Below are 27859 nucleotides of genomic sequence, written 5' to 3' on the forward strand. Positions count from 1 at the left end.
CCTATTCACGGAACCCAACTATGCACTAAGCGCGCTCGTGGAAACACCGCCCCGCGCAGTAGCAGGCGGGCTACGAAAGGTGCGTAACGCTCTTCACTTAGAGCCGGGGGCCCGCGCGAGGAAGGCGGAGGGGAGGAGTAACGCTATTCCCCAAAGTCAGCTGCGCAAGGAGCGCTCTCCGTAACCCCTTCTGGACGGTGGGGAACACCTGGGTTGAGGCGCACGTTACGTAAGTGCGCGGCGTACGCAAGGTGCGTAACTCAGGCTGGCGTAGGGCGGGAAGAGCCCGGTGCGCTTGGCGTAACAGTCTTACACGGACCGTGCAGGCCGGGCCGGAGGGTTACGCTGGTTGCGCAGAGGGTTTGAAGAATACGGCCCGTCGTCTACGCGCCCACGGGCTCCGCTGAGGTGGCGGTGGGGTTGAGGACACAATGATGGGACAATGGCGGGACAATAACGGGACACTGGGCGGTGGGGCGGGAGCGGCCCCTTGGACCTCTGTGGCGGCTCCGGCGGGCCGAGGTTATTCCATGTCAGATTAGCAGGGGGATCTTGGCGCGGCGCTGGGGCAGGAGCAGAGTGACAGCGGCCATGATGTTTGCTGTCGCCTGAGCGCCAGCAGGCAGGGAGAGAATTCCCCAGATGAGCCAGACACTTCTCAGTGAAAGACAGAATAATCCATGAGGCGATTACGTGGCACAGGCCATAAATCCTTTTGTGCTGTGTGTATGCTATCGCCAGGTCCGTGTGTCCTGGCACAAGGAGCCGTGTCCCATGGATGGTGGGGTTACAGCAGCCAAACCCAGCCCTGGCCCACACCCTGTTATCGCTAGCAGCAGTGCTTTCTGGGCTGTCAGGTTATCAAAAACTGGTTACACTGGCAGAAGGGAAAGCAAGTCCCCTTTGCTTTCAGACCCTTGGATAAAAATAACAGCCTAGAACGACACACAGATTACCATTTTAGTTTCACGTGCTATAGATATATGTACATATGTATCACATGTGTGAGAAAGCAAAAAGCAATCTTAGTGCTTAAAATAAAATACTGGAAGAAACCTGTGTCTTTTTAAGTGGGTGGCAGGGAGTCAAGTGACACTGCACACTCTCACTGATGGGTACTTGGGTACTTGGCCATTGGATACAAATGCCCAGTGTGGGAAAGCCTGGCACGTGCGAAGGACTGGACGCTGCGTTAAATGACAATGGCCAATCCATTCCTGACCCTCTCAGATCAGCCAGCCTGCCAGCCTTCAATTCCCTACACTTTTGTCCACTGTGAAAAATAGTGTTTTACCTCGGGAAAAATACCAACTATCTGCTAAGAAACCACTTAAGAGAGGCAAGCCCTCTAAGTCTGTCACAAGGAAAAGCCTGGCTAAAATGTCAGGCTTCTCTTGCATGAATTTCTGTTCATTGCTGCCTTTTTACTTGATGTTATCTTACATGCATGAGGACAAGTTCTCTGACCAGATACCAAAATTAGATTCATTGTAATTACCAAAGTAAGACTTTCTCATTTTATATATACATATATATGTGTGTGTGTATGTGTATTGTTTAGTTTATTTTCAAACAAGCAGTTCCATGAGCACTGGAGGTATTGCAAATGGAATTGTTATTTTGGCCCCCAATGCCTCATTTCCCTCTTTATTTCCAGCTTCTTCTTTTGCCCCCTGTGACCTACATCTCGGCTAGTTCGGAGCTGTGCCTGTGCTGCTGGCTCCCTCAGCAAGCTGAATCTTAAGTGCCTTTTCCTTGGTGTAAGTGCTGGTGCCAGCCTCTCTCCTATCTAGCCACAGGATTTGTTTTATTCTTTTTAGTAGTAACAATATTTATTATTATTTAATAGTAATCTTTAATATTCTTACTTGTACTAGAAGAATGGCAAGTCAATTTTATCAAGTTTGTTTCTTTAGAGAACTAGACAAAAGGTTTTAAGGTGTTGGGGTTGCACCCAGATTATTTTTCTTATGAAAGATCAATGAGATTATTGAGAGTTTAATTCAAAGCACCCAAACATAGTCAGACTTCCGTTCTAATTCATAGTCTTTATTTTTAACTTTAATCAGAACAGGTTTAAAACATTCTGTCCAAAAAGTAGAAAATGCTAAATAAAAACATAAACATCTAGGTGAGATAAAATGGCTTAAAAATGTATTTGTTCCTCTACAGTACATGAAAACCCATCAAGTTCTTGAGCTGTTGTTCCTCCCACTGCCTTTTCCATCTATATATGTCGATTTTATAACTGAGTTTATTCCAATTCTGTTGCATTTCACACTGTTAAATTCTACCACTTAGACACTCTCTTTGAAATAAATTAAGAAAGAGTATATTCACTCTCATGTGAAAGGACAGGTTTGATTTTCACAAAACATAGAAAAAGGATTCTAAGAACAATTCAAAATCTTACTGCTTATATCTTTGTGTGCTAAAAGTTCAATTGAAAAACGAAGATCCTAAATGAAACAAATTCTAGTTCAGGAAAACTGAACTGTACAAAGTTCATCCCAGTGTTCTCCCAAAATATCTTAAATAGTTCCCAAAAGCTACAAATGCAGCCAGGTAGTCGTCGACCTTGCACAGATCTTCATCCCAACTACTCAGCTGGTTTTTAGCTGTACATTTACATCATTTTTTTACCTATTCTTTGGCATCCCCAATCCCTCCGGCAGTTATTGCAAATGTGGCTTCGTTTTCAGGCATCTCAGGGCTGGGAGAAAAAGAAACAAGAAACTTGTGGGTTTCCCCATGTAAAATGCAGTTGTGAAATAGTCTCTAAAATGTTGTGGGTGTGAGCAACCTGGAATACATCAGTGCCTTTATACCTATGTGCAAACTGTAGGATGTGATCAATATCGTCAGGATCAGAAAATGTGAAATTATCGTGTCAGGGAAACTTGGGAATTTAACGTCCAGAATTTTCCTGCCAAGGGACCACCAGTACTACCAAAGTATTTGATGGTCTTCATTAAGAGCTAAGCATCTAGTAGGATTTATGATGAAAGATTATGTAATTTAATGTATGCAATACGCAGGACAACTTTAATTAGTTGTTTACTCTGTTAATTAGTTTGTCCTTTCAGATTTTCTCCCAACATACCATCTAGAGAGCTTCAATACCTTGAACTTTGTCACCTTAGGGTTGCTCATAACACAGCTTCCCTCCCGTGAGGGAAAGGTGGTTTACCTGTCGTAGATCTTTGCAATCCGCAGCTCCCCTCTCCCTTTCCTCAAACTGATCCTGGTAGTCGAAGCATGAGCAAGGATGTGGCCCCCAATGGGCTTTTTTGGGTCTGCCTGAAAGCTGAATTAGCAAGAAAATTGCGGTGATTCACTGTGCAAATTCCAGAGGTTAATACTGTGATTAACTGTCAGAATGAGCCCCATTCAACTCAGTAATGAATAATCAACAGGGATATACATTAGAAACCCGACTTTAACACACTTGCCTCAACATAAGACGTTCAATGTTCAATGCTGGCATCATTCTCCTATCATTAAATTCAAGAGGCTTAAGAAATACACACCTTAAATAGCACATATAAGCTGCTCCAAAGGAAAATGTGGTGCTTTTTCAATACTTTTTATAGCTTGTTCTCTTCATTTAAGTCACAGTGAAATCATACCACCATGCCAGGCAGCAGATAAACATAAAAAAGCTCATTCCAAAAACTGAGAGAAACTTACAGGTGTCATTAACTTATGATTCCTAATACCACAGGGAACAATGACCAATCTGAGCTTTCATTTCAGTGCCTCTTTCTCCATACAATCTCAGTTCTCATCTCTATTAAATAAGTAATACAAAATACAGGAATTTTTTTTAAAAGAGAGAGAAAAAGTATCTTACGTCATAGTTGCTCCTGGGTCAGCAGTCATCTGGTTGGTCACAAACACAGCCACATTATATTCTGCAAGAGAAAACAATGCAAAGAAGGTAGACTACATCCAATTAGAATTCCAAAATATTCTCTCATCCATGGTAAAAGCAAGGCTTCTGCTGAAGCACTTCAAATTTCAAATGAATGAGAAGAAAATATTCTTTATGACTGATGGCTGCAGTTAATCAGGAGACAGCCTAGATTTGCTCCTGCGTGGCTCCAGCTGTAATATGCCAAAAATGAGCACTTTTCAGAATTCCAGTGAACAAGTCTTTCTCAGTTCCCATCTTCTCTGTTGGCTCCCTGCCCTCAGCTCCCTCTCCTTCCCTTTCTCTGTTTGCCTTTTTTTTTTTTACTTCATGAAAAAAGCATTTATTCATTACTCATCAACATTTCTGAGACATTCCAAAGAGAAGGAACTCTATTCATCCTGTCATCATCCCTCAAAGCATTGCAAAGTACTGAGAAAGTGGCAAGAGGCATGGCTTTTTTATTTCTCTGTGCCTTCATCCTATTTTCTATTCTTTGTCTTTCTTTTGTACTTAGACTGTTGAAATTCGGGGAAGACAATTACTCTTACTGAATATTTGTCCAGTTCTACAACCTGTTATCTCATTCAGGGCTTAACAGTATTTCTAGAAAAACTCTAAAAGTTGAAAAGTCCAGAAGTTTTCTCAATCTGTCATCTTGAAATAATATATTATCAGTTTGATCTTTTTGGTAACTGACAGAGGTGTAAAGTGAGGAAAGATCCCTGGGCCAGTGCCTGACTGATAATACACTTGGACTACTAGGTGGTTGTGCTACCAACAGCTACTGGTAGTGACTCCAGTCCATGTTTTCCAAATCTTGCAATGTTTCCCTTACCTTCTGATATTTTTTGGAGCCTTGACAACATCTGAGCTAGTTTCTGTTGTCGTTCGGCCAACTCTCCGCGACCACTGAAATCCACACGGAAAAGTGCCATTATGGAGTCAATGATCTGCATTGTAATCATGCTAGATAAGTAAATATAGTGAAAGAAAATAGGAACATTTATTCTGAAAACAGTAAGCATACAGAAAAAAAAGTCTTGTACCAATAACTTGAAGATACCAGCTTCCTCATGGAACTTGGCTGCTACATAGTCAAGCAATTCCATCTGATGTTCACCTAGTGGGAAGCAGAGTTGCCAAGAGAAATTAGGACCAGAAAGAACTGTGAAGGAACAAAAGCCTGAATTTTAAAATTCCACTTTAAATGTCTGCACTGGTTATATTTTCACTGCCAGCAGTTTTAAATCCAGTGCTCAGTGACAATCTACTTTGCAGGTTCCAGTTTCCTCTCACCCATCTCACAAAACTTTTTTGTGAAAATCTTCACTCTGCATGAACAAAATTTTTTGTTGTGTTAAGAACTGAAAAGCAATATAAACATTTTAATTTAATGTTGAATTAAATGACACACAGAAAATGTTTTAATCATATTATGTTTATATTGCACTCTCAAAGAAGAAGTCCCATTTCAAACTTTCTTGACGTTTTAAAGTGGTGTCTTGTGACAGAGTGTTGGAGCTGTTAATAAACTGAGAAGTGTTAATAAACTGAGAATTATTAAAATGGGTACCTGGGAGAAAAAAACCTAGATATCATGCCAGTTGCAATAATGGCCTTACTGGTATATGCACGTGCATACAGCACGTTGTCAAGCACTGCCTCATGGTCAACATTGAAGCGATCAGCAATGTCACGCAGGCGGTCTGGCCGGCTGGCATTAGTCAGAGTTAAGGATTTCTCTGTGTGCAAACCATGCTCTGAAAATAATAAAACTCCATTCCAAAATAGGACTATGGGGGAAAAAGAAGAATATTTATTTTAATCCTAGAGAAGACTGACTTTTTGTCTTCAGGCTGTCCCACGTACCCTAAAGATAGTTTAGGGCTCACGATGATAATTGTTTTGTGTTTAGGGTTTGAGGCGGGGGGGTTGACATATGGATATCTGTGCTCTAGGAATTTAGCTGTGAGCAAAACCTGTTTATACACAGTCTACTGCAAATGTGACGTGTTAAAAATAGTTTTAGTACTTAGATATATTTATCTTGAATAGAAAAGCTGCTATAACCTGTAGGAGGCCTACTAGATCTCAAAAAAACCAAAAACCCCAAAAACAAACAAACAAACAAAAAACCACCCCAGTTAAAATAAAATCCAATTTCTAACTCTAATCTTTCCAGGTTGGATTACATCAAATGACAGAAGAAAAACTCACTTCCTTGTGGGCCACTACACATTGTGCTCTCCAGGATTTCTGTGCCAGTCTTAATGTTTTACGTGTATGAAGCTATCAGGAGCCTCCTATTTACTTATACAAAATGAACTGTCTTACCAGTTGATCACACCTGTAGCTTTTAACAGTCAAAAAGATACAAAGTGTTCTCGGTATCAATGAAGATAATCTTTCCACCTGTGTAGCCATTTGGTCCTGGGAGCTGAGCTGTCACTACGGAAAATCATAGAAGATCAAAATGAAAAAGCAGGAAAAATATTTTCTTACTCCATCTATTATTATTTTTAAAATAAAATACAACTGTTTATCCATATCACAAAGAACTGTCAGTTTTAATCCATGTGAAAATCAGGAGTATAATGTCTTACTGCCATCTTGACAATAAACTCAAGCCGCTTTTCTTGATTACAGCTCAGATGAGATTTAATTAATGATGTCAAAACTGTTTTACTCAGTACTATCACTAAATCTGTATATTTTAGGGATATTATTAGTAAGTTCTTACACACACATACACTTAATCCTCTACCCAAATTAATTCTATTGGCTTAGTAGACTCTTTTTCCAGCTGTAACTCATATGATCAGAAATTCCTTGGATATGAATTTTTCCTGATATGCAAATAGTTGCTGATTGTGGATTTTTGTCTCTTTGGAGTGAATAAGCTAAAATACTCAATCCAGTTGTAATCATTCATGCAAAATGGTATGACTCTGCTGACCATTACACTGTACTAACCAGAAGAGGCCTTATTTTTCCAGAACATGCCATATTTCACTTTACAATATAGGGTTCATTTAAGAGAATTTGCCTACCCAGTGTCTGGTAATTCCAGCAGCATTAATAGTTATATAAGTTATTGTTTACTACTATTTACACACTGAGAGATATCTCTGGGAAATCAGAGTCCTGCTGTATTTGGCACTGCCCAAATACGGTGACTGCCAAAGTCTGTTTATCCAGTTACTGACAGCCAGTAGTATCCTTTCAGTGCCCTTTCAGAATGTCATATTCAGCAAAACCTCTTGAAACCAGGACAGTCAAAGAGTTGCTGAGAAAAAATGTTGCCTCTGCCCTTTTCTGAGCAATGCTCCCATCTACATGTGACCCATATTTGTGCCCTGCTTTTCCAGATGGTGTGTTTCACTGGTTTATCTAAGACAGCCTAATATCTTCACTCTCCTTATGGCAAAACTTCCATGGATGTGAGCAGTATTAAAAAGTAACCATTTTTATGAGTTCTCTACTCAAACACAGTTAACGGAGGTAAGTCACCAAGATCTGTTTCACTGTATTTGTAAAAATAAAAGATTCTGACTTGTCTCTATATGTTTACTTCTGATAAAGTCAGTTACTATATCCATAGTAAACAATGGATTCACTGAGAAGAAACATCACTCTCTTTTAAGGTATTACACGTACCACAAAGAGTGTGAGATAGCTGGGTTTTGCCTGTCCGGAACTCTGTTAAATAAAGAAAAGGAGAAAAAAGAGTCAGAGTTTCTTTTTCCAACTTCGACAGATTCAGGAATTACTGCAGTTAGAAACACCCTTACTTACAAAATTCATTTCTATCTCTACCTTTTAAAATCATTTAACCTCAATTTCTAAATCATATTCTGTGCAGGAGAAATGTGTTACATGAAAAGAAAAATCTGAAATGCTTTAATTTGATCGTGCTTGACTGCTAAAGTGATTTATTCTCTTGTATATAGAAGTTAAAACCACTTGGCACCTGTGGAACAGTGATAACAGGGGGCCAGGGTGGGAAGAAATGGCTGATTCCATTAACCTAGGCCAGTTTCATTTCCAGTAAAATGATCAAGGAGAAGCTTACAAGTTTATTAATCTCATTCTATCAAATCACATTAGTCTCCAGTTTTTGTTTTCTAAAGGGAAGAGTACTGTGTTTTATGAACTCTTACTGCTGAAGTGGCAAGCACCAACTAATCAGGTGTACTGTAATAGTAGCTTAATTGTCATTTCAAAATCTTACATAAAATGCAATGTACCCTAAGTGTGCATAACTAAAATACCTTTTGTGACAATTTTGTTACGGGAAAGGAACACACTGCATCAGGGAGAACTTTGGCATGTCAGTAATAGTCTTAATAATGCAAGATATTTTTTGTACTGAATCAGCATGCCCAGTAATGATTACTCAGCTCAAACTTAGTCTGCAAGCAAATGAAGAGGAAAAATGGGAAAACATTAAGCGAAGTGGATTATTTCTTCTGGCACTCATGTAGGTACTCATCTTTGTAACTACAATGTGGTAAATTTGATAGAAGTAATCCAAGTTGAATTAAAATCAAAAGTAAGTTGCACTTCTTTGTTCGGTAACACTCATTTAATGGGGTTCTCTCACCTCCAAAGGCCTCAGTAATTGCCATGCTTTCAATCCCACCACCCAGAAGTTTACTGCAGAAAGGGAGAGGATTATGATGTAGTTAAACCCAAAAAATCACATGAGGAAAGTAAAAAAGAGACCTTTTTACTACTTTAGGGAAAGTAATTTCTGCCCTAAAGCCCCTCACTTGATGCATTAAGTGCAGGGCTCTAAATGATCATTGATTCATAAAGAATTAACTCTGTCTTTATCTCCCTTTTTGTGTGCAAGGGAAAGATCTACAGAAATTATTACTGCAAAGAAAGGAGAGAAAATAAGATCTGAAAAGATAACATTCCATAAAAATATCTCCAGGGAGAACTTGAAGACTTGTAATTTTGACCTGAAACCTGCAGATTATTTTGCTAGGTGAAAAAATTATACATTCAGTATTTCTGGATGCCAACTATTTATTCTCAGTGACTGTAAAAAGTCCAGTTTACCCTCAGAAAAGGAGTTGGTTTTGGTGCTTACTGATGCAGGCTTCTTTAAGCCAGCACTAACTCCAAATGCAAGGGGATTTATGTGTTCTAGCTGAGTATTTATTCCCTTATATTTCTGTGTCTCATTAAAGACAACGAAAATGATTATTGGGAACATTTGGATGAAGGAAGGATATAAGAGATAAGCTTACTCAAATTCCTGGCTGCCAGTGGAAATATGAAATACCATCTTCCGTTTTTCACTGTACTCAAAGGCAGTGAGGAAACCTGGTTCCTAGGAAAGACCAAAGAGAACATGAGAGGTTTATTTTAGCTTTAACCTGAAGTTAAAAGTGCAGTATCCCACATAAATATCTTCTTTTCCCCCTAGCCTCATTCACGTGGGTTGGTTATAAAAAGCACCACAGCATTTGTCTGGTTGTTGTGGAGTATAAAATATTATGCCTTAGAGTAACAGGCAGAATAATTTTCAAAATTATTTTGATGATGCAGTGGGAAATCTGCTAAGGGAAACGTTGCACAGCATTTTGGAGAGGCCAGCATAAGTTCAAACTCTCAGGAAAGTGACAGGCTTACAACAAGCTTGTTTGCAGCTTCTTTAATCTTGTCCACTTTGGCCTCTGAGAGCCCCTTCACATTGCACAGCGCCCTTCTTGTGGTCATCTGGATTCCTTTGATTGTGCAAATCCCAACTGCCTTCAGCTTTTTAATATCTGCTACGTTCTGCAAAGAAATTTCCCTCCTGTTGAGTACTCAGGACAGTTAACAGCTAGAAGGTGAAGTAAACCTTTGAAACATATTTTAAGTTTACATTCATATGCATGTGTTTTCAAGAAAGAAACAGATTTACAGTAAACTCTTCACTGTGTAGTTTGTGACACCAACAAAACAAAATTTTGAGTAACATTGGTGTGAGGGTTCATGATGCAGAGAACAGCTCCTGGTGGTTTTGAGAGAAAGGTGTCTGGGTATTTACTTCTCCCCATTCAGTGTCAGTTTTTCTAGATCAAAGATGGTAGTAAAGAAACGGTACAGAATTATTTCAGATAGTGTGGAGCCCAACCTAGGACACCTTGTAACACTCAGTCTGCCCTTGGTCCCTTAGCACAGTTAAGCTGTAAACCAGATAATCTGATGGTGGATAGCTGGGAGCTGATTCATGAGGATCATTGGAAGCTGAGTCTAACTGCTGTGCTGTTTCTGTATGTCCAGTTTAAAACATATGTATCTTGCAGAACTGACTGACACTTTGGCCTGGAGGAGGCTACTAGTTTTTCATAAACTGGGAACAGCACAACTTCAGACAGCACCCTACTGACATATTTTGCCTTCCCTCACCTCATTTTATGATTCTGACATCACTGGAAATGTAAAAGCAGGAAGAGATTACTCACAAGAAAGCATACTATGTGAAAGGTATGGGATAATACATCAATTTACAATTTCCAGCCAAGATTTTCCTTTGAAAAAAAACTATGAACTGGACAGATTATCTATTTATCTAGAGTGTGTGGGTGCATAGAGCATAAGAAGGGAGGGAGGTTATGTGAGAAATTAGTCATGTTTATCTGGAAGCTTATTTCTCATCCTGTGATATGTGTGTGACACTCAGCAGAGGCTGAGGGGTAACAGCACCTTAAATCCTATAAAACACTTTTGATGATCTAACCACAGTCTCAGTTGTTCTAATCTGATTCTCTTTTTGGGCACGCTGGCAGATACAGTAAATGTTTTTCTCTCTACTCCTTGGAAAAAAATTCCAAGCCCACACAAATTATTTCTTCAGGTAAATGAATTTAACAGATATGGGTCATCATGTGTTTGCACAACACTTTTAACTAGCACAGCTGAGAACAAAAACTTCCCCTGAGGTGTGGGAATAACCACTTGGAAGAAAGAAAAAAATAATGGAAAGGAGCAGAAAACCCTTATTAACTCCAGAAGAACAGCCTAAATCATTATTCTAAGTTTTCAAACTCTTTCATACATTTGTATCATTCTGTGAATGCTGTGCCTCCTTTTGTACTGACAGGGTAGTACAGCTCCCTTCCAGCCCAGGTCACCCTCTTTGATCAAGTTGTAAAATTTTTAAAGCAATAATTTATTTTTCCTATGTTGCCCCATAGTTTGAGCTCCCAACCATGTGATCCTTCTTCAGAACTAACTTTAAAACTGCCAGTGAACTGCCAATAAAAAAAAATTGTCAACAATTGCACTGCTGACATGCCCAGTCCAGTAACTACAGCGCTGACTAATGATGAGTCATTGTGACATGTCCTCCCCATCTGTATCTGTCTGTAGTCGTTTTCATTAGAGTCAAATCTCACATTACATCGGGCAAACCCAGCTTTTTATTCTGCTTCTATAACTCTGAGTAGAATAGGATTCCAACCCATGAGCCAGCCTCCAAATAAACATACAATAGTAGTAATTCAAATAAATAGGTGGTGTTTATGTGATGATGGTAACAATGATAGGAATTCACATTTTATGAAGAAAACTAACCACTTATTTCTCTAGCTACTAATATTTTCCTCACTCCTACTCTACCCCCTGCACCAGCATGCTGAAAATAGTATAGCAACAATTGTCACAGTGTAATTTCACAGGCACAAAAAATGCAGGAGTAATTACAAAGATTGGCAGGAACAGGAAATAATCTATCACACAGTTTTCAAATAAATTAGCAAGCAGTTGGTTTTTCAAGAGTGCTAGGTGCTAAATACTTTGAGTATCTTGACACTCTATTTAGGAATCTGATGTGAATGTGATTTTCTAAAAATCTGTCTTATCACCAAAGGCAAAATTTGCCTCTGCTGACTGAGTTAGAACTTACTGCAAGGAGGAATTTCAGTTATTTGCATCAATGTGTATACAATTTTGGAAACAACCTCACAGTAGCTTTTCAAGGACTTCTGTCCTTGAAAACTCAGTGTGATCAAGTGATTGCTAATACTTACAATTCCATGCTTCTGCAGCAGGTCAATATCCTGAAAAAAGGATTCCTAAACAAAATAGCAGAAAAAAAATAGATGTTGCTTTTTCTTGTTATTACATCTATCCCGCTATGTGACTGTTTCAGATTTGTAAACATTTATTGATTTTTCACAAATAATACATAACTTGTTGGACAACTGAAACAAGCAAAGCATAGGAAGCCAAAAAGGCTTATCATCTTTTCCACAAAGTGTATCTTCACAGACAATTAATCCTCTAATGTGTTAAAACTCGTGTTATCATCATCATAATCTGCAGCTTTTCTGCCATAGTTTCTCACTCTTTTTTCATGCTGATGATCATTCCTCAGAAGCAGACAATTAACTGATAGTCCCCTTGCATTTAATATAGAAGTGTAAAATACGATGAAATAATGATAATCCCATTACAAACTGTGCATAGCTTTTGAAAGGTTAATGAAGATTACTTGAAGAGCCAGGCTGTATTGGGATTAGGGGAATGAGATTTTCTTGGTAGTAGACTGGAACAAAATTTTAAATGCATTGAATTCCCTGATGGTTTTTGGGGACCTCCTGTCTCTCCATGGGTTTCGTAACGCTATCAAAATACCTTCAAACATTTGCTGCACATAGTTTTCAATCAATCATACATTTACCTCATCATCCTGGTATCCTGGTTCTTCTTGGACTACTTGATCCTCCATGGCCTTCATCACGAAAGAGCACGCAGTAAAGTATTGATCGCTACTGGGAAATGCAAACAGAGACAGTCTTGGGGGGGCAATAAATGAGTAAATGTCTGTAAAAGGGCTTTTAAGAAGTCCTTGAACTATAGAAACGTGTTAGTATGACATCAGATATGGATTCAAATTTGGATTCTGCTTCCAACTCTTTTATTATCTGACCTACTAGCCCAAAAGGAGAAAATCCATGGCTTTACACTCCCATGAACCAGTTTGACTAGAAAGGGCTTCACGGGTATTAGGAAAAGAGATCTCATTCCCTTGTGAGAATCTTGGGTCAGAGATGAGTTTTGGATGTGGGAACATTTGAAATGAATTATCACTAGTGGAATTTATTCTGGTAAGTAAGTGAAAGATAGTCTGTATTTTTATAACAAAAGTCAGCATAGTTGCAGACAGAATGGGTAATGGAAAGGCAATGCAACGGCTCAGCCTCCCCATCTTGATATGACAGAAAACCCTCAAAACAGTGCTGAGAAGGCTACAGCTCCTTAGTGATTTATCTTGAGAGCATACTGTTAAAGCTGTATTTGTTTTCAAGTTCTTGCTGAGGTTCAAAATGACCAATAAATGCTGAAGACGTGCAGGTAATGCCTGTAAGGAGTATGCTTGCATGGAGAGAACAAAAGAAGGGTAATAAAAATCTGAGACTTTTATTACGCAAACCCTTATACAGAGAGCTCATTTCATGTTTTCTCATGGTTAACTTGTGATGTCTGTACTCCACCACAGCTTCACTGCCTTCTCTATGTGACTTCCTATAAGCAAGGCCTAGAACTGGAATAGGCACTTTGTGATAGCATGGTTAAATAAGCAAAGTGTGACCTCCTTAAATTTTATGAATGCAAGAACAGTGAATACAAAGTAGTTCCTTAGAAATACAATCTTATAACCAAACTACTGCATCACTTTTGTGGTTCTGTAAATGGGTTAAGTTGCTTCTGCTTAAATTGTGGGCTTACTTTTGGTGTTCTAGCTATGGATGATCAAAAGTTTTGCAGACGACCACATCAAAATGGGTGCATACATTTACTTGCTCATCCTTGTTAACAAAATCTGTGAACTATAAGGTGGGCTACATCTAACAGAGGTTTGGATAGCTTCGGCTAAATATCTGCAAAAAGCCTTTTTTCAGCTTCTAAATGGATATTAATTTGCTTGCATGAATCTTATGTATATAGAGGCTGGGAAAACAAGGAGCAAAATAGCAGAATTTTAGAATTATCTTATTCTGTTGGTATTTAATGGAAATATTCTTATAAAATCGTTTTTTTCTGATAGTATCAGGTTATATTTAATTTCTATTTCAGGACCCTGACAATTATGGAATGACAAATCATGTCTTCACATAATTACAGCAAAACACTATTAAAAAATACTTGGGGAGATTTGAAAAATCCCTTAGCTTCAAATACTGAAGGAAGAAAAACAAATAATGCAAGAGGCATTAAAACTATATTACAATCTCCTTTGTCATTAAAAACGTCCTCACAAAATGCACATAATCCTGCACTTCAATCACCGCCGAGCAGGTTATGGGATTTTTCTCCTACTCCCCATCCTTAGGCAATTGGCATCTCACAGCAGAAAAACAAGGCAGACCCAGACCTGTGCCTTCCTGCAGGCTACAAGGGAAAATGGAGAAATTATACCTCACCCTACTAAAAGCTTTAGGTACGAAAAAATCCTCCTGCTCAGTGGAGCGTTCTCCTGCTGCTGGTGTGTTGGCACACCTGAAGGATTCCAGTCACCACTGCCTGCAGGGAAGCAGATAAAAGGGTGAAAGTCTGAGACAACAGAGCACATCCATGAAAAGCCACCAACAGTCCTGTGCCACCTCAAGTACCCAAGGGTAGGTGAGCAAGACCTGGATGCCACACTCCTCACAGCCTGCGGGTGTGACAGGGAGCTGGTCCCTGCAATTCCCCTTGGGCTTGGGCTGTCAGAAAATGGCAGCAGAGCTCGGCTCTCTGGGCCGAGGGCGATCTGACCTGCCCCAAGGGGCTCCACGGCGGGATCTCACATCTGTTGACTCAGAGGAAAATAACTGATTAATCGTCATCAACACACGGATTTACTTGGCTTTTCTTTGCCAGCTGCCTCCTCATGAGACGTATATTTCTATTCCCAAAGGGCGAGGAATCACTGATCTCCCTGCTCCGCGGAGCACCGTAATTCCCCATCAAAATTAGAATAGTAATTAAATCGCCAGCTCATGCCGGGGCAGCTCCGGGGCAGGTGGGAGGGTGCAGTACCCGGGGCGAACGCTCCGGGCTCGCCACGGCCGCCCGCCTTCCTCCTCCTCCTCCTCCTCGTCCTGAGGGCACGGCCCCGCCGCCTTCCCGCCGGCGCCGAGGGGCGGGGCCGCGGGGGGCGCCGTGAGGGCGGGCGCGGGCTCCCGGTGGGGCCGGGCCCTGCGCCTCGCCTCGCCCCCGCCCCGCGCTGAAAGACGCTGCCTTCGCCGTCTTCGATCACTCCGCCGCCCGTGATTTATCAACTACTATGTTCGCCGTCTCCCAGGAGTATCGCAGTGGCCTTACTCTACAGCTGGAAAAGGCAGCCGTAGTTAAAACCACGTTGGTTTGGAAGGCATTTAGTTCAACGCAGCTCTGTCTTTTGTTTTTCCAGGGTGCCACTCACGCATCTTCCTCAACAAGGCACACACACGGCGGTTTTGGATTGGATGGCCAAAACCTGTCAGAGATCTGGAAGAGAAGTGACTTGCCTGGAGTCACAGGACGAGAAAATGAGGCTGAGTCATACACATGACTTAATCTGCCATTTTAAAAGGATGGAAAAGGTGCTTTTTAGGATATGAACACTTGTACGAGACATCTGCAGTCTTCTTGGAGACAGTATTTGGAAAGCAATCGCCCGTTTTAGCTTGCCTCGGGTAGCACAGTTGGTACGGGACTGCATGTCAAGGAGACATCACATCTCCTGCGAGCAGGAGGAGTTCCTGGCTGCCCCTTGTGGGGGCTTGAAATGGCAGAAGGCATTGGAGCAGCTTCTCAGCCTGTTTCAAGGGGCTTGTGAAAACTTCCCCACCCTCTGCCTGTGGGAGGCTAAGGGCACCCTTTCCAAGCCATTTCTTAGCCAAGTCAGGAAACCAAGCAACAAAACCTACGGCCCTGTGCCATCATCAGCACACCACAGGAGTGCTCGCAGGGTCCCCATTCAAAACATCAAGCGATTTATATAAGTACCAAAAGTCTAATCCTGGGAGGCCAAGGCTTTGTCTATACAGAGGAAGTGGCTGGCACTGCTTTTGAAAACCCCATTATTCCGCAAGAGCTATTCCAGAAGAGCACTTAGGCAGACAGCCCTTTAAAGGCGAATTCCTTCACAAAGTATGCTTTTATTCCTGAACAGAATGCACATGCAGAGGGTGACCCTTCTGGTGCTGCTGAGCAGCTCTGCAGCAGATAATACCTCTCTCTGTAAACAACCTTCCCTTCATTATCCTTTTAGTTTGTAAAATGGTTCTCAGAAAGGTCAATGAATGCCAGAATCTGAAGACCATTTCCCACTCCAAAGTGCTACTTTGGGCAATAAATTACATTCTACAAATTCAAAATGTTGTGTGATCATTAATTGCTTATTCAGCTTCCAGCTGGTGTTGCACAATAACCCCACAGAGCCCACCTTACACATTGGCCCAAATGAGTAGAGGTATCCCTCAGTTGTCTCCTTCCATTTTACAGGTTCTGCTGCTGAACCACTGCATCTCCAACTCTGAGGGAGGTACTGGAATGAGACACACCACTGTGATACGCATCTCCTCTTACTTGAGATCTCGTACCAGTTTAGAACCAAGAACCAAGTCAAACCATTACCATAAAATATTAAGTATCCAGGTAATTTTTTTTCATCCTCATGAACTTCATCCATGGTTGCAATAGGGAAATCATGAGGGGTTTTGTTTTTGTTGGGGTTTTGTTTTCTGTCTCTTTGGTCAGAACTAAGATGAACTGCAAAAGCTCTGTGCATACAATGGGTCTCAGGGTAGGACTGGCAAAATAATCAGCTCAGCGAAGCTTCATGATTAAGACTGGAGTAACAGGAGAGCTCTATTGTTGAAATGGAATTACTGGAAGGAATAGAGATGGTACTGGGAGACTGAGTTATGTCTCCACCACAGTCTTGAGATCCTTAAGCAAAGCCTTGACAAAAGTATTCAATACTACAGTATTGGGAGTGACCCTGCATTAAAAAGACACAGATTTTGCTACCTCTAATTTATTTTGAGTTAAACACTAAGGATATGTTACAGGATTAGAGATCTCCCTTCTGTCTATCAAGATGTCCTGTCCAGACCATCGTTCAGCATTGCATCTATGGAGGAAGTGATGAATTAGAGCACTGTGCCCATTGATATAAAAGAGATGCCAGGTCAAGTAAGGAACACAACAGATTGTATGTGACTGGAAAAGAAGATAACAGTAATATCAAAACACCAACTAGAGAATTCAGGAATGGGTATTTTTCTAAATGAAAAATAAATAATCTGTATGTCAACTATACAAATACAGTAAGTGATAGCAGTCCAAGCACCACAAGATTTACTATTTTAATAGGTGATTGTGAAATTAACAATTCTTTCTATATATAATTAAGAATGACATGATAAAATATTTTTTTTAAAGTGAACAAGGCCACTTTCAAGTTTTGCAAAACCTAAACTGAGTTAGAGGATTTATGGAGACACGCATCAGTATATCACATGGGATCTATCAAAAAGACAAAGGACATAAGAAAAACTGTCCATTTTGAGAATGCACAAGGAATTTTTTATTTAAGATAAAAAAACAAACTAGTAATAGAGAACAACAGGACTGAAAGAGACATCAAGAGATTATCTAGCTCAAAGTAGAATCAGATGTTCATTTGCCTGGGGAGGCTGTGGATTTTCTTTTGTCTTTTGAGAAAGAACCAATTTCAGTGCTTGCCTATCCTTGCCATTTCCCTTGTTGTCTACCCTTCACTATGCTGTGCAATTTTATCTGTAAAAGTTATGCAACATTTGAGCTAACATCTACTTTTAAAAGTTCAGATAACTGAGACTAATTCTTGCATGCTTTTTTCTGCCCCAAAAAAGAAAAAAATGCCAGCATAGGCAATTCTAAGAAAATGCCCAAACATGATGGATTATGCAATAGTGTGTACATCTTGCTCTTACCTGCTCAGGACCTTTGGGGCTGAAATATGCAGCTCTGGAGTAAAGTATTGCCACTCAGTAATTGGCAAAAGCTTTGTACTGAATGTGCAAGGCCCCAGGACTGAGACTTGTCAGGTTTGCTTTGTTTAAACTTCTCTCGACCCTTCTGTATCTTTTCCTTGGTTAGCTGTCACAGCAGTTTCCATAATTAAACAGGTCTACAGCTAATATGTTTTACTTCTGATGGTACAGCCATCATTTTATATAAATAAAAGTAACAAAAAGTTATTCTGTGTAGAAAAAGAGATTTATGACTAGCACAACCATTCAGTGCAGAGAAATGCAGGCCTGGTGCAACAGCAGAAGCCTCGAGAAGTGGGGGCACAAGATTTTCTGAGGAATACAGGGATATAAATGTAACAGGCAAGGCACAGGCTTGGCACTGCTGGCCTGATGGCTGTGAACAACTCACCAGTGATCAGTCGAAGAAATGCTGACCTGGAGCTGGATTTAGGGGTAACAAAGAGGACAAAAAACCAAAAAAGAACCCCAAAACCAAAAAACAAACAAACAAACAAACCCAAAAAAGCAAAACAAAAAACCAACCAAACAAACAAACAAAAAAAAACCCCGAACCAAAACAACAAAAAAGTAACATTCATAATAGGCACTACATGCCATAAAATCAGATGTAGCTTGGTGCTGCTGGGATGTAAGTGCAGCAATGTTGGGGCCCTGCCAGGATCACCTTGGCATGCCTTTTCCAGTCCCAGTGTTCCTGGAGCTGTAGGCACTCTGACTCTCTCAACCCTAAACCTAACCCTAACCACTACCCCTAATCACTACCCTAACCCTTTGAGCACATTTCTAACCTATGCTAACAGATATTTTAAAAAATATATATTTTTAAAGCAGCTTTTTCATTTTTAACATTTCTTTCTGCTTGAGTGACTGGTGCTGTGACCTTTTGCAGTTTATCAGTCTCTACACAAAAAAAATGAATCTCTATTTTAATCGCTATTGAAAAAAAGCGAAATGCAGTTGGTAAAATGTATTACTCTGAATCATGAAATGTATACTTTGGGAAGTGCAGGTCTTTTTTTAACTGTGAGAGCTTTCTAAACAGCTGTTGCAAATTCCAAAATAACTGCTCTTGACTAACTCCACATACACAGATTTTTGTGCTGGAATAAGTGCACCTTGTTCTACTTCAGCTTAATATTAACTTTATGATAAACAGAAGTAACAGACTAATTATGAAATAAGACTGCCCACATATGTAGCAAAGTGGGAGTAGTGATTGCAGTTGCATGTATCTTTGTTCGTTTGAATTACCTCCAAGATGAGATAAAAGTAGGATGAAGAAAGCAATAATAAAATTTGTTTGATATGAAACTGTTACCAGTCTTCAAATTTGGTGACAATGCCTCTGACTAGCTTGCATTTGAATCAAAGCTCAGTCACAGGCCTGGTTAAAGTCCATGGGTGAATATCTTCATTTCACTAAGTAAACCGGAAGAATTGACTAAACAATCCTCTGCTCAGAGATTAAATGGGAAGCCATTCCCCAAGGGAATGAAGTACATCACATGGCCAGTCCCTGGCACCAGGGGCCTGATCAGAGTACAGAGCATGGCCAGGCTCCTACGCTGCCCTCACTAGTGCCCAGTGTCCCAGCTCTCAGAGCAAGCTTGAGCTTAGCTTTAACACAGCAAGGCATTATGATTTGCATTTCTCCTATTTGTATTCCCGCTGGTGCTTATCTGAGCAGTAAAAAAGGAAAGATGGAATCAGGCAGCTGGGAGATGGGGGAGAGAGACAGGGAAAGGCTGCCTTGGCACGGTGTTGGATCAGTTTTGCCATTTGATGGACTGTCACTGTTTCTGTAGACAGAGGGACTTCTCTGGGACTGAATGCAAATACAGGGGGTAGAATTTGTCTGGCAGCAGCTGAACACATTGGTGCACAATAAAAAATTAGAGAGAAGCAACAAGGATTTGTTGCAGGAAGCTGAGTCAGAAAATTTGATTTAACTGCAATAACTCATGAGAAAGAGAGTTAAACCAATAAAATGTCTCACGGATGCATCTGCTATGCTGCAGAACATAGGACTCTGTGTGTGTATCCTTCACAAAGAGATTCTGACTCCTAATGCAAACAAAGTTGGAAGTACTGCAAATACTGTCTTAACTGTTATGGCCAAAAGAGTCAATGCTTCTTTAACTTATTCACACCCTAGCACTGAAAATCAGTCTGAAAAAGGCATGAAGCAAAGCAGCTTTATGAACCAAACATAAGACAGCAGAGTTTTCAGTGTTACAGCTGAAAAAAGCATAATTCATTGAATGTTTTTTCCCCCTTTAATGCATTCCAGCCCAAAGAAGCTGAGTGCTTCTGTTGTCAAGTAGGGTGAATAATGATTTTGAGTACACTGCTCTGTTTTGTACTCAGGACAACATTTTCATTAGCATGCTTCAGAAAGAAGAATGTATTTAAAGTGCAGCTGATAGAAAATTTTAAATTTCTGGGTCACGGTGGATTTCACTGGTCACATCAACAAATGACATATTACAGGAAAAACATTTTTAAATTCACATTGGGAGAAATTCAGCACTGGTATTTCAGACATTTCTTCATTAAAAAAAAAAAAACCCAAACTTTGAAGAGCCTCTACCCAAAAAACGAATAAATTTAACAGTCTTTCCACATTCCTTATCAGTTTGGAAAAACTCAGGTTTTCTAGCTTAGCCTCTCAGTTGGTATCAGCTTGCCTTTTAAACCAGCCATGCTGCAGAACTGAACATGCTCTTCCTTTGGCCAGTTTTCTACTCTTGGCTTTGCCTGCTGCTTCCGCAGTGGAGTTTGTATGTAAACCACAGATAAAAACCCTCATCTTGCTCCATTTGTGTTCCATGTTTGCCAGGGTATTGGCTACAAGAGATCATAAGCAGTTTTCAAACCCCAGAACTTGGATGGGCATTGAGTACAACATCATTCAGGATTTTTTACCTCAGAATAATATTTAAAGGTCTCAGGAATTGTAATTGGCTTTAAAATGCTCTTTCCTTGATTTGGCTACAATAGAGCCTTAATCTTCAGTAATGGTCCAGCCAATCATCTTCTTCAATCTCAAACCTTTAAAGTTCAGACATTCATTAGCCTGATTATTCTTTTTTTAATCCATTGCTTTCCTTTCCTTGAATTACCATGGTTTCTTCACCAGCCTTACTGGAAGTGAGTTCTTTATTAAACATTTCTCTGCCCAAATCTGGAAAAAAAAAAATAAAAAAGCTGTTACTCTCTCCTTATCATGTTTTTGCTGAATTGGTGATTATAAATGACATATCTGTGTTTCTGAAACTCTGTGCAGGTGCGCAACTCCTACTCAATAACAACTCCCACTGAGATTCAATATACACCAGTACTTTCTACTGCAGTCTTTCTTCCTATTTTGTCTGTCCTCCACTGTTGTTCTTCCACTGGATTATTAAGGCAGCACTTCCTGTTTTAACAGTCAGGCAATCCAAGACAGAGGAATAGATCAGGGTTTTGAGACCAAATTTCACACATGACCTCTGTTCTTAGGGCAATGAGCATCAAACAAGAAGGAAGTCACAAGATACTCAAATATTTGATTTCAAAATTGTATTCAGTATTGAACTGCAGCCATGAGATGTTCCTAACTGACCAGCCACTGTTCCCCAGCCTCAGCTATCACAGTGCTGATGCAGCAAAAGCAAATTGGAGAGAAGAAGCTGAAGAGAGCAACAACCATCTTTCCTCCCAGGCATTTGTAAGAAATGAGTGAGTGGTCTTGAAGAATATTTTCTGAAGTAAAAGCATCTGCAGATCAGTTCAGGATTCTGAATTGTCTGGGTGATTTTTCCAGGTATCACTTCAGGAGGAATTCAAGTCTATTTGAAAGGATAGAGGACCTGCTTCCAAAGAAAGGAGTAAGCTCCTCTCACCTATTCTTCTCAGGAAAACAAAAGGGTTTAAGTGCTGACGGGGAGGGACCTTATTGGTTTAGGGGCAGAATCTGTGAGAAAAACTGACAAAAAAGCAACACTAAAATGTGCAAAGCAAACCCACTTCCACACTGCCTTTACATGAGCAACTGTCCTTAAGAATATATATATATATATATTTGTATTGCAGGGCATATATGGGTGCCAACAAATCAGCTATGTCAGCAGGAGAGAGAAAAATTAACTCAACCTATGACATCATGTCCTATCCTTCTCCAAACACTGTGTTACCTCTCCAGGATGAGGTGCTGTTTTTAGTCCTCTAATTTCAAACATATGTTGAGACTGCTTCCAAATGCTTTCCTTCTTGTCCTTTTCAAGCTTTGCATCTTGGGTGCGGAGGTCTGAAATACTAAATATTAGCAGTCCAGATTCCCTGTGCCTAGCACATGTCAGTGAATCCAAAACCTAAGGAAGCTATTTGCACTACTTAGGCACACAAAGGAACACACACACACACGCACAAACACACACACACACACACACACACACACACAAGCAGCTTTGATGGGTTCCAGCTGTCTGGGATTGACAAACATTTACACATCTGTGTATACACACTCTCCTGATTCACATTTGGGGAGCACTTATTATAGCATAGCAAAGGCCTTCACAACAACAAGCCTGAAAATTCTTAGTAAAACAAATAGTGTTTAACCTTTTCTTCCCTCTTATATATCTGGAAAAGTCACTGGCTTATATTTTACCTGTTTGGACTTAGCAGATTTGCTTGTTTGATGAGGATGGTACTTGCTAGAAGCTTGTCCATGTCTCAGTTCTTTCAAGAGAAATGAAATGCAGAAAAAATTTCAGTGATTTACCGTATTGTTAGAATTAATTCATTCCCTTTCAAAGGCCTGGCCATCCCCAAGTGAAACATAGCTGTCTCTAGGGCAAAATGCAGCTGCACTAGTGCTAGCAGCACCACGTTGCAGTCATGGGAAAAAGAATAAAAGTATCCTCTCCTGTTGAAATGGCCGGAGAAATTTCAGGGTCATAGAAGGCAACTGTAGGCTTGCAAAATAGCTATGACACCAGGGAATGTCCTTATCTAGTAAAAAGCAACTCATGGAATTATTCCATAAAGCTCACAGCCAAGTCAGTTGTCTCCAACAGAAATGAGTTTGGAATGTTTCTTCCCCCAAGATTTATTGACTCCATAAACCGCTTTAACAAAATTAACAAATCACAACACACTTGTGTGTTTCAGTCTGCCAGTCTGGATAAAAAATGGCACTAGCATGACATGGTTACTGTATTTTTCTAAGACAGTTTTATAAGCAAACTAATCTCTCCCAAATTCCACTCCCTGCATAATTCCTCAGTGAAATATGTTTCCCCCTTGCCACTGCATGGTGACAAAGCAGCACCAGTTAAAGGGCTTTTTCTAACATACTGTAATGGCAATGCTCTGCCTGTGGCAGGAGGAATGTGGCTGGCAGCACGGCAATATCACTGGGATGATACTTAAACATAAGCAAAGACAGGGATTCCAAAAAATAAAAAGTTAACTGGATTCCATCAGCATTGCTCTAATAGTGACTATTAAAAGAAGAACTAAACCAAACTCAATTCAGCTTGGTCAAGAGAAGCCAAAGATTTTGTTTCCACTTGTTGGCAGACATGTGACAACACAAACTTTCATTACAAAAATATGTAGAAATCAGCAAGTTGAAAAGTGAGTAAATTGTGTGTTATACCAAGAGGTCATCAGCAGCATGAGTAAATATAAAAGAAAACGTTTGCTATACCTAATTTCAGATTTTAAGGAGAATAACTTGCTCTCCTGCCAGCTTGCTTTCAAGGGCTCTGGATTTTAACAGAACAGACAGACTTGTGACTGATCACCTATTTCTTTTCACCCCTCCTCCCCTCCCTGCTTCAATGTACAATACAGGAAAACTCCCAAAGTGTATAATAAGATAGGCATTGTTCTTAACTTCAATTTAAGACCAATATAATTCAGTTTCTTTCTGAAGCATTTGTAGAGAAATAAATGTTTGACTCTATCAACACCGGCTTTGAATATCCTCACAGGCTTCTGTATCCGGTTCAGCGTTCCCAGCCTCTGATTCAATGCAGCCTCTGTGTACATTTACCACTACCATTCCTTCCACTGTTCATACTTTCTTGAAGGCTGCTTTGCCCAAATATCCTTCTCTTGCTTTTTTCCTTCTCCCTTACTCTCTTTGCTCTCTGTGCTTATAGCCTTTCCCTTTTTTGTGTGACAAATAAGCTTTTTTCCTTTTATGTTCAAAATTCCCATGGTTTTTTGTTAGACATTTCAAAGTAATTTGCTACTCTCTACCCAGCTACAGTGGTCATGCTGTTGCATTATACTCCATCATCAAGGTTATTCAGGTCTCAAGATACCAAAGCAGGAGTTAAATCAGGGGCTCATAATTAAACAGTAAAAGGTTAGTGGTGAGCACCTGCAGTTCCCATTGACTGCAAAATAAATGCTTATTATGGAGCATTTTGGAAAGTCACTATTTGCCTAGGTGACTAAATATCAAACTAGGACATTTTTTTGGATACTGCAATCTCCATGTTTTTACTGGCAGATTATCCTTATTTGCAGGCCACTGCACACTGGCTCACCTGTCTCAATTTCGATTACAAGCTTTCCCGTGTTCTACACCAGGCTTGACATCCTGACATGATCCCTTACAACAAGTTATCACTACCAGTTGTTTAACCTTGGAACTGAAGTAGCACATTACTTCAACTGTAAATGAATGAATGAATTGTGAGAACAGCCTGTCTGCTGACCCATGAAAACAATTTCCCTTTCTTTCAGAGTGACAAGATTTAAATCTTCAGAGACTCAGATTTTCATTTGCTTTTATTTCCAAAATGAATCAAATTACACAGATGTGTGAGCTGGGAAGCAGTTTCTAAATATGACATGCCTTCCCTCCTGTTAAAAAGATGAGATTCTTCACAATATTTAAGCACTTGGTGTGTAAGTCAAAGTTAAGTATAATTTTCCCTGTACCACATTCTTCCCTTACTTCTTTTCTAAAGGAAATGTCTGCTGTATCTTGGATCTTGGCTAGAGAGTACAATATAGGCACTGAGTGTTGCCTGGGGAATGATGACCTGCAATAAATAAGAATCCCTGAACAGCAGAGGATGTGCAAAAGGTGCTTGTGGGAATGTGTTTGAAATTAGGGTGATAGAACATCTGCCGAGGACTTCAAGAAAATCTTTCTGAATTGTTACAGAACAACTCCTGTTTCATGTCATCTGACAAATTGATCAAGAAAAAACCCCCCAAAAATCCAACAAACCCAAACTGATAAACTTGTCAGTTATAGTAACAAGATGAAGAGTGTTGAGGAACACACTCAGTGCAGGCAGCTCGGTGTGCAGCTGCAGTGTCAGCCGCAGGTTGAGCTCTGGGTGGTGAGAGCCCCAGGCAAGAGGCCAGGAACTGGCGCCGACCTTTTGCACAACAGAGGGCACAGGACCTGTGGCACAGCCAGGTGACCGGACACTGAGACACAGCAGGAGCCAGGACTCAGCTGGAAGAACCAGGACTTCGTCACACACAGACTGGGAGGGTATAAAAACCCAGGGCTTTCTTTGGGGTGCCTCCTCAGAGACACCCAGATCAAGCTGCTGGTTTTTTGTTGCACCATGATTATACTATTTTAAGGATTCAGACGTCTGAGACTCTGCTAAGGGAAACCCTGGCTCGAGCCAGTAATGGAACCTGGTCTGACTGTGTGAGTGTGGGGGGTGTAGCGGGTCAAGCGAGGGACTCACTGGGTCACTGGAGCTGCCTGCTGAGAAAGGGCTTCAGTCCCAGTGTGACCGACAGAGTGGCTTCTGGATGGTCAGACGAGGAAAGTTTCCTTAAGGGCAACGAATACTTTTAATGAAAGACTGAGCTTCTGTGACACATCCACATGCTGGCCGCACATATTTGTGAATATATTTTTATCCTGCGTTCCTACCAGTCTTCTCTGAACTGCTTGTCATCTTGAAGGAATCTGGGGAAGGGAAGCAGAATGAAAAACACGGTTCCTAAGTTTAGAATCCAAGACTTAGTTTATGTTTTGTTTTGTTTTATGTTTATGCAGAGAGAGCACCCTTCATTAAGGCTCATTTTGCTTGGGCATTTAATGCAAATTCAAAATTTATATTTTCAGTATTTCTTTTCCTTGTGAAGCAATGAAGATCCTCCTTTACTGCTGCTAAACACACTTGACACTGTGCTGCTACTTGTATGACAGCTGTTGAGCTACCAAGATCACCTTCTACCTGGTCCTAATAGGTCTCGTATTTGCGTCCCTTGCTACCCCAGGGAACAACATGGAATTAGGACAGGAAACCAAAACCAACCAGATATCCCATTTATTGCTGTAAATACTACTGTACCTGGCCTTCACAGGTCTCACAGGAATGGGTTCTAAATTGGCATCCTAGAGTAGTGCAGACCATGGGTGAGCTGTCATCTGCATTCCTCAAAAGCCTGAAAAGCAACCTCATCTGCATATGAGCTGGCAGCAGATACCAAAAAGGACTTTCTGGGCCACACGGTCCATTGTCATGTTGTTGCAGACACCACATCATCTAAAGACCACGTTACTTCCAATTTTTGCATTTGGTAACAGGCCATCCACAGGCATACCTTTCTAACACAAAGAATTGGTGTAGAGTAAGACCTGTAGATCAAGGCACCCTGGGGGGAAAAATGACCACCTGGGTTGGATACAAAATTCTTATTTTGATTAGCAGGGTCTAGGGAGAATGCTTACCTCAATGTTCGTGTGACTCTGTCACCCTTCGGTGACAGCAGTTTGTTCATCTTGAATTTTTCTGGTTCCAACTGGGGATAGTCGCAGTTAGTGTAGCTTCTTGGAGCTGTTAGTGTGCTTAAGTGAAGATATAGAAGGAATGGTGAAAGAACATGGAAGAGGAAAGAATACTTAGCCCTTCTCTCCTATCTTCATAGCATGCTATACACACTGAGCTTCACAGTATCTCACAATGCAGTTCATGAGTACACGAGTGCACTTGTTTGTACGAGCAAAGCACAATTTATGTTCATCTGAGGCCTGAGATGAAATCAGCTTGGAAGGGAACTTAGAATGCAGACCCTGTTTGCTCTCCCTTATAAACAACACAGCAGCACAGTCCAAAGGCCCAACATCTTGTCTGCAGCAGCTGCCAGTGGTGAAGGGTTACAACAGCACCGAAACACCAACCCATACAGAGAGATGCTTGAGACCCTTTCCCTGGTATTCCCTTTCCCTGCATCTGCCCATCAGGAACCTACAGACTGGAGGTTTAATATTTCATCATTTCCTGGAAAGGTCATCTTAAGTGAGCCATGGAAACAGATGACTCTGAAAGTAAGAGACAAGGAAATTAATGAAATACAGATGTGGAAGCAAGCAAAGAGTAGCCAGGTAATAGGAACAGAGTGAAATAAAGCTTAACACAAGCTTTCACTGCTGTGGGCTGCACATGATCTCTGAACCTTTGGTCTCCCAGACACCAAGGACAGCCTTGTGGCAAACTCTTGTCAGGGAAGCAGTGGATTCTCTCCAGAGCATGTGTGTGGCTCAACTGCCTGCATTTACACTTTTTCTGCTTCTTAGAGCAGAGGATATGTTTGCCACGTTAACACATATTAGAGAAGCCCAAGTAAACAAATGTAAACATGTAGTATGTATGTGTAAATTGAGGGAAGGAGGGCAGGAACTGAGTTTGAAAGACAAGGGGTAACTCAGTTTGCAACCTTACAGCTTGCAGGAGCTGCATTTCCTGACAGGAGCAAAACTGTTCTCACCTATCATTCATTCTGAAACTGCATTGCAAAGCTGAGTCTTGGACTTATCAGTACTGAAATGTGACCGTGGGAAAGAAGCACAGAAGCAGATACACAAGGCTTGACTCAGCAGTGAAGAGAAAAAAAATAGGGCTTAAGGAAAAAAGAATGACAACTCTATATACTTTTTAGTTAAGAGATCATGTAC

The 27859-nt window shown here is 40.6% G+C and overlaps 1 protein-coding gene and 2 long non-coding RNA genes across 12 annotated transcripts; 1 reads left to right on the forward strand and 2 right to left on the reverse strand.

Annotated features, from left to right (window-relative positions):
* The first annotated feature begins 37 nt into the window (after positions 1-37).
* On the forward strand, positions 38-16260 carry LOC116442735. Its single transcript, XR_004239627.1, has 2 exons — positions 38-251; positions 15312-16260. It is a non-coding gene; the product is annotated as an uncharacterized LOC116442735 (long non-coding RNA).
* Positions 2033-15034, reverse strand: DMC1 (DNA meiotic recombinase 1). 9 transcript variants are annotated; one of them, XM_032106091.1, is made up of 14 exons: positions 14939-15034; positions 14341-14440; positions 12597-12687; positions 11944-11988; positions 9560-9706; positions 9175-9257; positions 8520-8572; positions 7574-7615; positions 6292-6364; positions 5539-5630; positions 4752-5036; positions 3854-3914; positions 3191-3307; positions 2033-2713 (listed from the first exon to the last, which is right to left on the reverse strand). In XM_032106091.1, exons 3-14 carry the CDS (start codon positions 12651-12653, stop codon positions 2644-2646), a joined length of 1125 nt encoding a protein of 374 aa, XP_031961982.1. In that variant the 5' UTR covers positions 12654-12687; positions 14341-14440; positions 14939-15034; the 3' UTR covers positions 2033-2643. The 9 variants fall into 9 exon arrangements, 8 of the variants coding, with proteins under 8 accessions (XP_031961982.1, XP_031961980.1, XP_031961979.1 ...); XM_032106089.1 differs by having other exon boundaries at positions 14762-15025; XM_032106088.1 differs by having other exon boundaries at positions 14551-15025.
* A 3829-nt stretch (positions 16261-20089) lies between the features above and the next one.
* Positions 20090-27216, reverse strand: LOC116442736. 2 transcript variants are annotated; one of them, XR_004239628.1, is made up of 4 exons: positions 26636-27216; positions 25641-25867; positions 22577-22647; positions 20090-21109 (listed from the first exon to the last, which is right to left on the reverse strand). It is a non-coding gene; the product is annotated as an uncharacterized LOC116442736 (long non-coding RNA). The 2 variants fall into 2 exon arrangements; XR_004239629.1 differs by lacking the exon at positions 25641-25867.
* Positions 27217-27859: the final 643 nt, after the last annotated feature.

Source organism: Corvus moneduloides, chromosome 4 (genome assembly GCF_009650955.1).
Source record: "Corvus moneduloides isolate bCorMon1 chromosome 4, bCorMon1.pri, whole genome shotgun sequence".
Lineage (NCBI taxonomy): Eukaryota > Metazoa > Chordata > Aves > Passeriformes > Corvidae > Corvus > Corvus moneduloides.

Excerpts from the sequence above, each read along its gene's own strand:
- DMC1 (XM_032106085.1), bottom strand. The coding sequence starts at position 14,489 with ATGTGCTCTGTTGTCTCAGACTTTCACCCTTTTATCTGCTTCCCTGCA. Across the intron at positions 7,616-8,519 it reads AATTACTGAGGCCTTTGGAG|AGTTCCGGACAGGCAAAACC; the intron begins GTGAGAGAACCC and ends TTTATTTAACAG. Across the intron at positions 2,714-3,190 it reads ATTGCAAAGATCTACGACAG|CCCTGAGATGCCTGAAAACG; the intron begins GTAAACCACCTT and ends TTTTTCTCCCAG.